This window comes from Electrophorus electricus, chromosome 19 (assembly GCF_013358815.1).
Source record: "Electrophorus electricus isolate fEleEle1 chromosome 19, fEleEle1.pri, whole genome shotgun sequence".
NCBI lineage: Eukaryota > Metazoa > Chordata > Actinopteri > Gymnotiformes > Gymnotidae > Electrophorus > Electrophorus electricus.
In genome coordinates, this window is record NC_049553.1 from 4,055,014 (window position 1) to 4,068,121 (window position 13,108).

The 13,108-nt window shown below is 42.1% G+C and overlaps 2 protein-coding genes across 5 annotated transcripts; one reads left to right on the top strand and one right to left on the bottom strand.

Moving 5' to 3' along the window:
- Positions 1-757: 757 nt before the first annotated feature.
- LOC113577324 (Y-box-binding protein 2-A-like) lies at positions 758-6,463 on the bottom strand. Of its 3 annotated transcripts, none has more exons than XM_027009909.2 (10): positions 6,039-6,462; positions 4,929-4,992; positions 4,622-4,655; positions 4,396-4,485; positions 4,028-4,279; positions 3,636-3,724; positions 2,603-2,783; positions 2,186-2,317; positions 1,746-1,821; positions 758-827 (listed from the first exon to the last, which is right to left on the bottom strand). In XM_027009909.2, the coding sequence occupies exons 1-9, from the start codon at positions 6,115-6,117 to the stop codon at positions 1,786-1,788; spliced, it is 957 nt and encodes a 318-aa protein (XP_026865710.1). In that variant the 5' UTR covers positions 6,118-6,462; the 3' UTR covers positions 758-827; positions 1,746-1,785. The 3 variants fall into 3 exon arrangements, 2 of the variants coding, with proteins under 2 accessions (XP_026865710.1, XP_026865709.1); XR_003410616.2 differs by lacking the exon at positions 758-827 and adding an exon at positions 1,998-2,083 and having other exon boundaries at positions 1,732-1,821; positions 6,039-6,463; XM_027009908.2 differs by lacking the exon at positions 758-827 and having other exon boundaries at positions 1,196-1,821.
- A 1,064-nt stretch (positions 6,464-7,527) lies between these two features.
- LOC113577321 (eukaryotic translation initiation factor 5A-1) lies at positions 7,528-13,006 on the top strand. Of its 2 annotated transcripts, none has more exons than XM_027009904.2 (6): positions 7,528-7,823; positions 9,274-9,448; positions 9,824-9,928; positions 10,238-10,369; positions 10,483-10,555; positions 11,704-11,795. In XM_027009904.2, the coding sequence occupies exons 2-5, from the start codon at positions 9,281-9,283 to the stop codon at positions 10,543-10,545; spliced, it is 468 nt and encodes a 155-aa protein (XP_026865705.1). In that variant the 5' UTR covers positions 7,528-7,823; positions 9,274-9,280; the 3' UTR covers positions 10,546-10,555; positions 11,704-11,795. The 2 variants fall into 2 exon arrangements, with proteins under 2 accessions (XP_026865705.1, XP_026865704.1); XM_027009903.2 differs by having other exon boundaries at positions 7,529-7,823; positions 11,785-13,006.
- Positions 13,007-13,108: the final 102 nt, after the last annotated feature.

The window sequence follows — 13,108 nt, forward strand, 5'->3', positions numbered from 1 at the left end:
AAGGCACCACGGTTCGTTTTGGTTGGTACAACAGTTTAGGTTTAGCGCCAACTTTCGAGACCAAGAAAGCACATCACTTTCACTAAACTGGGTTTAGTGCAAAGATAACAGCAACTTAACCTTGCATGAGGCAAACCTTTTTAAAACAGACCGTCGCTGTACTTGACAATGGGCATTACATCTATAGATTACAGATAGCGAGGCAGCAATTAAACAAAGGAACAAAAGGATTTCACACAAGAGAATCAATTTCATTGTTTTGCAAATACTTTATAGATATTTGACTTTACCTTCATTGCACATAGTCCCCTCCAAAAGAAAAAAAAATAAATAAAAAAAACCCCAACAAAACAAGAATAGAAAAACAAAACCAACTTCAAACCAGTTCACAAACGGGCCTGTAGTAATTTCTCATTTACTCAATGGTAAGGGAAGTGGTGACCCTATACACACACCCACACACCACTCCCTCACAGTTTTTCCTCAAACTTAAAAGGGCCAGACTGGTTCTCATTTCCAACTACTCGCACCCAAACCAGAGAATTAAGGGGAAGACCATGCAAATATACTGGGCTTTTGGAGCAAGTTCCTTTTTTCTTCTTCACCTCTTACAAGATTTTAAAGTCCAAAATATAATCTTCACACCTTGTCCCTCCTACCGTCTCACTACTGTTCACTCTCGAGCAAATGAAGGGCGCAGGGAAGAAGTGAGGCAGGAGGGAAGAGTTGTGTGCACATCAGTTTTGTGTTTGAGACAGACGAGGTCCAACCACCCCAGCTAACCCACCTGGGGACCTACAGGGCAACACAAAAGCAAGCGCGACAGACTGGGGGGGGGGGGGGGAGAAAAAAAACCAAACACTCCAACACAGGGGTAGGATGACATCACAGGAACCAACAAAATTGACAGGCAAATTTAACATCAACTGAGAATGAAGGGTGTGACAAGCAAGACCCCTGGAAAGGTCGTCCAACATATCTGGATGAATGGATATTGGCCTTGAAAAATAAGATTACCTGCAACTAATTAAATCAGATTAAATTTCGCAGTTACTTAAAAAATAATCTAAAACAATTTCTTTCAGTCAGAAAAGTTAATACCTGATGCCCACTTTGGCAAAAATAATAGCTTTCCTTCTAACTGTCCTTTGCACTTAAGCAACCGTCCTCAGTTTAAAAGACATGCTGGAAATGTACAAATGTCATTTTCTGTCTGAATACATATTTTCTATAATTTTAGATTTGTACATATTGATGGGTTACCTTACTGCAATGTATGGGCTGAGGCTCAAATTTATAACTTCTCAGGGGTGCATTTACTTTGTCACACCACAATAAGGGTAGGAAAGCTTTAATAATTCAGCCACAAATTTCAGTGTGAGACATACTCATCACCTTAATGACAAATTAAACCACTTTTACAAATTTAGTGGCTTCAGAGTTTTAAATTTGGGTCGATTTTCTAATGTCAAATTCTTATATTTAAAAAGGAACGACTAATTAACTTCTGAAATCAGGCTCATCTGTTAAACAAATAGCTTTATTATATTAGTGAAGAAATTTGGAATTAATTTTAATGTTTGAGATCACACTTAAGGGGGGGGGGTGGAATTAAAAAGAAAAAAAAAAAAAAAAAAGATGATCAAGAGAACTGGACATGTACTCTTAAACCATCCAGTGCATTTTAGCTACAGCTGTACTGCCCTCCCTTGAAATAACATCCGTTTATCTCAAGGAGTCCCCACCTCTTGCCGGGGTAATTTGATTCCTTCCAGATCATGGCAGTCACTCCACAGATGTAGCAACAGTTGCTTCAGGGTCCTGTGGGGGGAGGGAGTGGGTTTGAGCACTGAAATGGTTACAGTTATGACAGCTACAAATCCCCAGGATGTTGTAAACACACACACACAAAAAAAAAAAAACCAAAAAAAAACCTTGTTAAAATGTGTAGGTACAAAAATGTTACACGAGACGGGTGTAAAAATGAAACAGCTCACATCAGGTGAAATCGTGGACGGGACTATTCTGAGCTCACGAAAACCCAAGTGACTCAAAGACATGACACGTGAAGAGGTTCTCAGGTCTACATTGTGTTAAATAAATAAATTTTCAAAATAAATCAAACAAATGAATAAAGTGATTGAACTCATATGTCCAGCTCAAATCTCAGTCATTTAAGCCTCACCTCCACTGTTTTGGGGGAGGCTTTCTGGGACTGTTGTTTCGGGGAGGACTTTGGGGAGGATTTGACATCAGTGGGCTTCGAAGACTGAGACGGGGAGGTAGCTTCTGCTTTGTCAGACTTTTCTGCATCATCCTGTGAAGAGAGAGCTGGTCATAGAGCTACACATCTCTAGACCGGCAAGAAGTGACAAACGATCTAGCTCATTTTAGTGCTCAAGACTGACCCAACAACCACTACTTAGCATAATCCATATGGGTAAGCTAACCTGCATGAGAAACTACAATTTCATTTCATAGGTCCTGAAACAAGTGCTTAACAATGCACAAAAAAAAAGTCTGTCCTCTGTGAACATACTGTTCATCTCTGTAGCAAAAATCCTGTGTGTCAATGTGGTCATTACTGGCACTGGTACTCTACTTTAGAGGCAGTGGAGTCAGAGTTCCTTTGTCTGCGTCGGCTGAACTGTCGGCGGGGCTTCTGGGCCTGTGAATCACCCCGCTCTCCACCGTCCTGGACCTCTTTGAGAGCCTCCTTCTGGCCCTCTGCAGATGTTGCCACTGGCTGAACCTCTCCAGCTGGAGGACGAGGACGGAATGGCCTAAGGATCACCAGACACAATTAGATTCTGAATATGACACAGATCTAGTCATAGGCCTAATCCTGTTTCAACCCTTGCCCTACCCCCAAACATACTCTATCCCTAGCTGTGAACAAGCAAAGTGTCTCAAGTTTTATTGAGATAAACAGGTAGGACCACATGGCTCTCCAAATAGAGGATTTTCAGGGGTACATTCCAGATGGAGTGCTATGTGAAATTTCCCAGAATACCCTGTGAACCACCAGTGAGATGGCTCTGCAAGTGACCAAAGAAACCCACATACATACATGCCCTAAACATTTTCTCTGTTAATAAAGGTGCAAATGTTACAAGCATTGCACCATCTTAGTTTAAGTGTCATTTCTGCATAGCAAGTACACAAAAACCACTAGTAGTATGTCAATTCCTTGGTAGCAGACAACGTCGTGTGCCTCTCTCTTCCCCCCCGGAGCTATACAACACCTCTTTTACTGCTCCTCAAATATCAGTGCAGACTAGAGTTGCCTACAGAGCACTACTAGCCTGGTAATGAAGCAGTGGAGACCATTTGGAGACCGACGCATGAAATTAAAGTTGTGAATGACAACTGTAGACAGTCGCAAAAGGATACCAGTACCCCACACAAGAGAAATCACAAGACATTAAGCCATCAATGACGACATTTTCTTGAAGGGTTGTTGACAGGTTCTTGAAGGGTTGTCCTATTGTGCAGGGGATTTTAACCATTACCCTTTGTTACTCAGCTCAAAGAAGCAAGGGGACATGCAATTTTACCCCCATCCCTTGTTTTTAAGAAACAGGATTGGGCAACAGTCTGCACCATAGAGTATCGCAGGGAAGACCAAGACTCACCTTCGGTATCGCGGTCTGAACCTACGTGGTGGTGGTGGCCTCTGTTGAACACCATCCACCATTTCACTCTTCTGCTCACCCACTTGTCCCTAAACGACAGCAAACAGTAAACTGACTGTTTTTATCCCATATTAAACTGAGGAATAAAATTTGAGCACCTAGGCACTACAACTACATCACAGCATCTTTAGAAGCAGGTCGATTAAGTTTCTTAACGAAGAGATAAACGCAATATAAACCAACCATCGTGAAAAAGCTAGACTCTTCCTTACATAGCAAATAACAAAGCAACAAGCTAGCAAAGCACCATTAACCCAGATTGTACACAGCCACACCATCCCTGCACCTATCCCAGAGGAAGTGCACAGACCAGCGCACCACCGAGCACTCACCTCGCCTGGCTGCGCATCCATTGGCCTGCGCTGCCGACGGCGACGTGACCCTGGCTTGGGCACCCCATCTTCTCCAACCCCCTCCCCCTCAGAGGCAGGGCCAGTGGAAGCCTCCTCAGGCCTCCCTTCGGACGACAAGGGTCGGGCGCCGCGCGGGAAGAAACGCCTGCGGAACCTGCGCTTGTTGGGGGCATAGCGGCTCCCTTTGACTGGCACTCCACCTGGGCCCGTCACGTTGGCAGCTTCTGAGCCCTGGGTTTAAAAGGTGCCGTTTAGTAGCTTCACGCACCTATGTACTTGACACAGGAACGACGCAAGGTACGGTAGTTAGCAGACAAAGGCAACATGTGTAATGTCAGGTCGCTCACCTTGGCAGCCTCAACCACGTCAAACTCAACAATCTCCCCATCCCCCACACTCCTAAGGAATTTTCTAGGGTTATTCTTCTTAATAGCAGTCTAAAAATGGACAAAAATATGAAGAATGTTCTTCACCTCTAGAAAAAGACTATTCAGGATTGGTGACAATAAAACACCCAAGCCACTTCGATCATGTGTCAAGTGACAGTCTAGGTCTATTGACAGCACTTCTTACCTGGTGGACAAAAACATCCTCTTTGGTATCATTTCTGTGAGGCAAAGCAAACGATTCAGAAAGAACACTTAAATTCACTTTTATTTGTGTGTAGACCACATGCTTTTAAGAAAGAGCAGCAAAGGCCATCCAATTTCGTTTGTTTAAACAGGTTTTACAATTCTTCAAATTAACAGCAAACGAAATCAACATTTTCAAATCAAACTATAAACATATATTAAAAAAAAATTTTGATTATATACACACACACAGAGAGAGAGAGAGAGAGAGAGAGAGAGAGAGAGATACACATACACTACCCACATACCTGTTGATAAAGCCATATCCATTTCGCACATTAAACCATTTCACGGTTCCTTGCACCAAAGTAGCTGCAATGTCAAATGTGAAGCTTTGCATAAATTAATTTTGAACTTTCTAGCGTACACCTCTATACATACACACACACTAAGGCGTGGTGAAAGAGCCAACGACGCTTTCAAACGTTTGAAGGCAAGTTATCAACCAAAGTGTAACCCATGGCCTCTCCAAAGAAAGAAGGCCTTGTATGTAAATAATTAACCATTAACTTTGAAACCGCTCTGTACGAAAGTCAAGTGGAATACGTTGCACATCGTAAATGCTAATTTGTAAGTTAACCTAATGCAGGAAAGCTTTTCCTCGACAATGGCCTACTCCAGGTCATTACAAACATTTCCTAAATCAGTAAAAACAAAGTGTGAACCTTTTTCTTACAGTACATTCAGATTTACACAAGAAAGTGCTTCCTAAACAATATTACATTGTACTTTGGGCTCTTAAAGTACGGATTCCAGGCAACCAAACACGGGCTTGACAAAGTTTTTTTTTAATCTTTTTTTTTTTTTTAATAGTCACGCAAGTGAAGTTAAACTACGGGTCTAAAGAAAATTCGGGTCACGTCAAAAACTAATACTTAGAAACAACTGCGAAAGGCATAAGATGCAGTCACCAAACTTGTCTGCGTTTACCTTAACACCTGCTCGAGTCATATTTTACCTGATTCACTGCGGTAATGGATCAGGTTTGAGAAACGCAGCTACAATAAGTCATTCCCGAACGAACACTAAAACTTCAGCGACACTGACAAATCAAACAAGAAAAAGAACAATATTTAAAAAAAAAAAAAAAAACACATTGTTTTATAGGTGCATGTGTGATAAACGAACTCAATTATTCACGGGTATGAGTAAAACGAGAAACACGTGGAAGTATTTGTGAAATGCGTGTCGCCGAGGTGGCACCCACTTCAAAATGAAACTTAGGCGACAACGCACGCAAGAACATACATTTACCAAGGCCGTTTAATTTCAGTATCAAGAAACTCCGTTTGTTGCCATTAATAAGGCGTCTAGCATTTCACTTCGCGTTATTGACGCTACATTTGGACAACTCCTACCAATCACTCTTCTCTCCGGCTGTGATTGCTCGGTCACCGGCGCTGACAGCGGAGCTCCTTGTACTTCTGCGTCGGTCATTTTCCCCCCCTTTACGGTAATCGTTATTATTTACACCCTCCCTCCGAGGCGCAAAACTTTGCTCAAACAACCCCCTCAAACTTTTTATCCCGATTCCGCGACGGGAATGCGCGTCGGAGCCTCGAGTTTATTGGTTGCCAGGCGACCAATCCGCGATTCCCGACTACTTTTCCACTTTGTCAATTGGGAGTCTGCGGAGAGTGGGATTGCCTCGCGCGAAACACGGTCTTTGGATGAAATTATGAACACTATGATAATGTTAAAAAAAAAAGAAATCTGCTGACTTGAAACGCATTTAACTCTGCGGTATCCCCAAGCCGGTTCAAACTTCCACGCCGATCTATGCAAAGTATTGCAGAAGCCCACCAGGGTTTATTAAAAAACATCTTGAACGATGTTGCCCAATACTTCTTCTATTTGTGTTTGAAGACGTGGTTACACAGATTTCGTAGTGACATGGTCATTGCTATGCTCTCTACACATGGAGATTACACCTGTCTTCTGTTACGGATATCTAAACTCCTGCATTGATGATGATGATACTCAAAGATCGCTGGCCAAATCAGTGACGCATAGCTGGTCGACCATACTGGACTGGAGAAAGAAAGAAACTGGTTTCGTGCCGCTGTGTTGTTTGGCCTTACTGCCTCGCCCTAGTCTCCCTGCTCATAGGTCACCAGATTCAAGTTTCACCCGGCTATATTTATCCGAACAACTACACACTGGCTAGTTGGGACCGTCCGTGAATGCGTACTAAAACCATGCTTAATAGTCTACATTTATTCAACAATTGAGTATCTGAATCTGTCACTGAACCAGAAAAGTAGAAATTGTGTTGTCCTTCACAGAAATTAAAATAGTGCAAGGATTTTCTAAATGCAACACAACGTTTAATGTAAGAAGTGTAACATCCTGCTTTGACATGTCCAGTGTTTTACCCGTCGTATTATATCATGCAAACTAACTCTAAAGCCAAGTTGAGGCGTAATGCGAAGGTTTCCAGAGGAGGAAACGCAGCCTACGCCAACCTTTGATGAATTCCGTTTAGCCCCCAAAATAGTGGGACCACTGTGCAGAATTAATGGAAGAAATGAAAACGCCCTTTCTCAGACATAAGAAACCCGACACGTGTACCCTAAAAGTAACGTAAGGTGATTGTCAAATGCCCTACTGATGTATCAATGTATTATTTTGCACACAAAATAAACCCAAAACGGAGATGTCTGCCATCTAATACTATGGGTACTAGCTAACACGAGGCTCTGCGCGCTCCCGCGATCCCCCACCCGTCGTAGGACGTGAAGACCGAAGGTCGAGGGCGCATGCGCAGTGCGAAGGAAACCACTGAGGTTCATTTCATGGGTACGTGTGGCTGACTCGGCGCGGATGAGCGAGAGCGAGAGAGAGAGAGAGAGAGAGAGAGAGAGAGAGAGAGAGAGAGAGAGAGAGAGAGAGAGCGAGCGAGCGATCGGGGTTCCCACTTTTGCCGACCCGCGCGTGTGCCCTCGTGAAACGGGAAAAAAAACCGAGACGCCTGGAATGACGGTATCGTCCGGAGAGCTGATTTAAGCTGAATAGGCTACAGCAGGGGCGCCGCGCAGCCACCCCGCACGGAGAGGGAACGGACGCACCGAGACACCCAGTGGGACTCGCCCCGTCGTCGGATCGCCCCGAAGCGTCTAGCGTGGAGAAGGATCGCAAACCAGGCAAGTAGCCTGGCTAACGAAACCTTTCAAATAGCGGGCGTGATCGCGCGTTAAGAGTTGCCTCCTCCCTCCAAATGCACCTTCATCTTGCACATTTCTCTTTCATACCGAAAGGCAAATTTGCGTCGTTTATTTTTGCAACGGCGAAACGCTTAGCTAAACTTTGGACGAGGCACCTCTTTTTAAGTAATCCGCTAACTAGCGGCGTTTTGCGTTTATTCGTGGCACTGGAAATTTGGGATGACGACAACAAAATGTCCTTAGGCCTTGGATTTAACTTTACGCAACTGGTCAATAGAAGCGATGTCTCCGTCGATCTAGCCGAATTAAAACGTGATTTGTCTGGAAAGAGACCAAATGACTTGGATCATGACTCAAACCCCCGTAGCGTCCACGCAACATCTCCGGATTAGCGCAGTTCACCAACGTTAAACCCAAACCTCGTGGCGGCTGTAACACTTCCAGACTGAAGTTGCGTGTTCACACTTGTGGCGATGTCTGGTTCCCGTTATCGGTTTTTAACCGTGCCGGCGACGCGGTTGCACCTGCTTGGCGATGGTCGGCTCCCCCGCTCGCTGGGCCTCGGCGCGGCGCCGCTGTCACATCGAGCAGGCCGCACCATGTCAAACACGGGCGTCGTTGTGAAATACGGCCCAAGCGAGTTCAAAACGACGTTATTCATGATCCGTGACTAAATCAAATATGCGCCCATTCTAATGCCTTCTGACAGCCAACGCTCAAGTCTTACAGAAATGCTAATCTTAACATGCCAATGCCGGGTGCCTTATTGCCACAGTGTGCATATGGGAGATTGTAAAGTTGGCTGGATCTAGAGACGCAAAATGTCAAAGTTTGGGCTTTATCATGACAATCTGGAGTCTGAGAGAATTTAAATTAGCTAACGGGTTGTACAGACTTGCTACCACAAGGTGTGTGCTGGTTCAGATCGATTCTTTTGAGCCTGGCATTTCTTGCATGGAGACAGCGTGAGTTGACGTTAAGGCCTTTCCACGTGAACGCGTGCGCCCCAACCACGCACAGCAATACAACCGATATTGTTTATATTGCGTTAATTTACTTGCGATTCACGAAAACATTCCAAAGTGAGCCACTGTTAATACGTTTAAAGGTTTTTTTTTATTTATTTATTTGTTTGTCAGAAGTATAAAGCAGCGTGGCAAACGGGTGCCATGTTCTCGTTACCAAATTTAGCCCACCCTTGCAAAATAGCAAGCGTGCATTTTTTTATTTCTAAAGAAAGAACAGTTTTATTTGAACAACAATACATTTAAAAGGTACTATTTATTTTTAAACGATAAATATCATGGATCCCTACCTCATCATACACAGCACTTTTCTGTATTTCGCAAACACCCCAATCAATAGTAATACATTAGTCAGCCACTGAAAACCTTGCAGTGCATTAGGTCTTATGCTCGTCACCTTTCAGGACAAATATGGCAGATGCAGATTTGGACTTCACGACAGGTGATGCCGGGGCGTCCGCCACTTACCCCATGCAATGTTCTGCTCTGCGCAAAAACGGCTTTGTGGTGCTGAAGAGCCGCCCATGCAAGATCGTGGAGATGTCCACCTCCAAGACCGGCAAGCATGGACACGCAAAGGTGAGCGTAGTTGAAGGTGATTAAGAGCACAAATAGGGCTGTCAATTCAGTATTGTTGTTCCACTAGTATGCACCCAAGTCTAAAATATTATGCTATACGAACAACGGTACTAGATACTACTGGTATTCAAAACAGAAAAAAAGAATTGGTTTCCAGAATATAAAACTAAATGAAGAGCGTCCGTTAATTGTACCATATGGGTCTCTGATTATTTAGCAGTTGATGTGGACACTATTCTGATGAATGTAACTCTTAAAAAAGAAAAAGAAAAAAACTGTAGGGTGAGTTCTAGACACACTCTAAGATGACTGTGAGGTTCATGATCTTTTAAATATACAGGAGCTTATAAACACTTTTACTTTTTTGGCTGAAAGGTCCACATGGTTGGAATTGACATCTTCACTGGCAAAAAGTATGAGGATATCTGTCCCTCTACTCATAATATGGATGTCCCTAACATCAAGAGAATGGATTATCAGGTACAAAAGTCTCCCAGTTCAACTAAAGTATGACCCCATTAGGAACCTGGTCACATGTTTACAGTATAATGTTCTACATTATATCTGATAATCCATTGACTCTGCAAGTTTCAAGATAGTGAGTGAAATTAATTATTCTTCATGTTGATGTAGTCTTATGAGCATCAAGTCCAGATCCAGAAACTCACATTTATTATTTAAATGTAAATGTGTGTAGAACCTTTTGACTTCTGAGAGAGAGGTTTTTCCAATTCAAATCTCCCTTCTCTGTTACACCTTGTTACTCTCTCAACCTACCCTCATCCACAGTTGATTGGCATCCAAGATGGCTACCTGTCTCTGCTTCAGGACAGTGGTGAAGTTAGAGAAGACTTGAAAATGCCTGAAGGAGAATTGGGAAAAGAGATTGAGGGCAAGTTTGATGCTGGAGAGGAGATCCTGGTAAATGCTCTTTACTGCCTTTTACTCTGCTCCGCAAAAGCCATACTGTGTCGGTGAGGTCCCTCGCCCGACTTGTGGTTCTAATTATTTCACTTTTGTTGTGTGGATTTCAGATCACTGTTCTGTCTGCGATGAATGAGGAGGCTGCAGTGGCCATCAAAGCCATGGCTAAATAAAACACAGCAGGTATACAGAGCTCTCACGTGTGTGTGCATGCTCACCTGCTAGCTGAGAGTGACCGTGCTACGCTAGTGTGCCAACAGCAAAGCACTATTTAAAGTGTTTACATTATATTCAGACATTAAAAAAAAAAAAAAGAATGGGGTTTTCAATAAAATACTATGTTTAGATCTAAACTATTATAAAACCACTTTTTGACTCTCTCAAATCTAAGTGCAAAGCACATGTGTAATGTGTTAGTTATTTTAGCTTGCCCATGCTTATAACCCCTGATCAGATGCTGCTATGCTCTGTTATTAAAATGGAACTTTGTGAACTTGTGCTAGACTGTCATGGATCAAAGACAGAACTGAATCTCAAGGAACAGAAAACCTTATGTGATTTATACAAATAAAGTCACTTCAGACTGTCCAAATGTGTTTTTCATATTAATTCCATGCTATTTTCTGTTTATTAACTAATGTATTGATGATTGAAGGCAAGACTGGGACAGTTTGCTGTTTGCACACTGGCAACTGCACTACCACAGAAGTAATGGAGATAAAGCCTTTGTATTCATCTTGTTTTGTACATGACAAATGACTTCGTATATGAAGTGTACGTAGGGTTTCATGGTAAACTTTATACTGTATTTTGTACTACCTGTGTTGCATTTTGTCTTGTTAATAACTTTGGGCTAAATTGTAAAACAATAAAAGCACTTAAGTTAATACCTATTCCTAGAAGCTAATAATCCCCTAAATTGACATTGTGATTTTGCATTTAGCGTGCTAAAATTATATTCATGTAGGCACAAGATGTAGGAGTGTGTTTACTTACTTTTTTTGTTTTTTGATATAACCACTTGATGAATAAAAGCTTGCAGATGTGGGCCTTTTACAAAAACTATATTCCCAGGTAACTGCCCATTCAGCCATCCTAGGCTGTCGATTCTGTAGTGTATATATTTTATCGGCAGTTACTTCTCTATGTTTGCAAAAGGCCAAATATAAACCAGATGTTTTTTATTGGTATTGTTGAGACGATGTGACGGTTTCTGGCTGTTCTTTTCTAGCTACTTACTCTGTCCATCTCCTTTCTCCTATCTTTTTTTAAACACGCATTTGTCCCTTGCATCGAACTATACGTTTTCCCGCTTGTCTTTTGATCTTCAGTTGCATTCTGCCACTTTCCTTTCGCTCGTTCTCACTCCTGCGTATTCTTCCTCTTGCTTCTCCTTTCTCCCTTTCTATCAGGTATTGGCAAGATGCACTGGACCTGGAAAGAAGGAGAGAATTACACCTCAGCAATGCTATTCTCCCCTTTTTTTGTCTTTATTTTTCATTCTTTATTTCTTAACTCTCCCCCGCTCTCTTAATGTACTTTATAGCCCGTCTTTGGGTTGGAAAAATTAGAAAGGAAAAAAAAGAATAAATAATTGGAAATTGTCGCAAATGATCAAAATCTCTGTAAATACATTGAGTATACATTAATCAACACTATTTTGAATGTATATAATAGAGAAGAAAAACTGAATGACAAATGGGCTGATAGCCATAGGCACTGTAATGGTGGAGGGTTGTTTGCCCCCTCATACATAATTACACTAACATGAGTGTGTCACTTTTTGTCTAGTTTTTCCCTTTCCTTTTTTATTTAAAAATGACACATTTTCATCTGTTCCAATGACCACCCTTCATGCATTCTTTGCCAATTTAAATTGGGTTCGCATGTAAATAGCTACACATCTGTTGTGTGGCTACTTGTATTGCAGACAGACAGCAAGAGAGAGAAACGGGCCACGTATAACAGGATGTGAAGTCTTTCCCTTAGATGATCAGGCCATCAGTTTACCTACTTCCTTACCTCACAATTGCCAGAATAGGCTAGAGTGCTGTCCCCACAAAGCAGACATATGTATTCAGTCACATGTAAAGACTCATAAAATGTTCTGTTTTAAACATTTTCCAGTTTTCTTAAAGATTTTGATAGAATCATGGTTTTACAAAGTCTTCAGAACTGTACTTATTTAAATATTTCTTTCTTTCCCTAAAAGCTAGACAGGTGGGGACCTGGAGATTACTATGAAATGTCAGTAAGAAATATTCTACTATAAGAGCATATTAAGCCCTGATCCATTCTTAATATGTTCTCGCTATTTGATGCACATTATAAACTCATTGGCCATTTTATTATGCACACTTGCAGGTAAAATTTTTAAAGTGTTCAAATACCATCGGTTGATATGCATAATTTGTTAGCCAGCTTCTCCTTGTTCATCACTAGTCAGTTTCCGGACCACTGCTAACCAGAAATTATTTAAGCAGTGGACCATTAACAACGATGCAGTGGAATGGTTGCGAGTGTTCTACCGGTACAAATTTAATAAGCACAGTAGTGCAGCTGGAATTTTTTATTTTATTTTATTTTATTTTTTTACAAGTCACTGATGGGATGACAGAGGCTTGTCATAAAAAATATATCCAGCCAAAAGCGGTGCTGTGGTCAGAAAACGACCGTGAAGGAAAGGCCGGGACAGTGTGTCAACTCATTCTTCAGCAGGCAACCTATCTTTGCTCT

Excerpts from the sequence above, each read along its gene's own strand:
- LOC113577321 (XM_027009904.2), top strand. The coding sequence starts at position 9,281 with ATGGCAGATGCAGATTTGGACTTCACGACAGGTGATGCCGGGGCGTCC. Across the intron at positions 9,449-9,823 it reads GCAAGCATGGACACGCAAAG|GTCCACATGGTTGGAATTGA; the intron begins GTGAGCGTAGTT and ends TTTGGCTGAAAG. Across the intron at positions 9,929-10,237 it reads TCAAGAGAATGGATTATCAG|TTGATTGGCATCCAAGATGG; the intron begins GTACAAAAGTCT and ends CCTCATCCACAG.
- LOC113577324 (XM_027009909.2), bottom strand. The coding sequence starts at position 6,117 with ATGACCGACGCAGAAGTACAAGGAGCTCCGCTGTCAGCGCCGGTGACC. Across the intron at positions 4,993-6,038 it reads GCCGGAGAGAAGAGTGATTG|CTACTTTGGTGCAAGGAACC; the intron begins GTAGGAGTTGTC and ends TTGACATTGCAG. Across the intron at positions 3,725-4,027 it reads TGGATGCGCAGCCAGGCGAG|GGACAAGTGGGTGAGCAGAA; the intron begins GTGAGTGCTCGG and ends GCTGTCGTTTAG.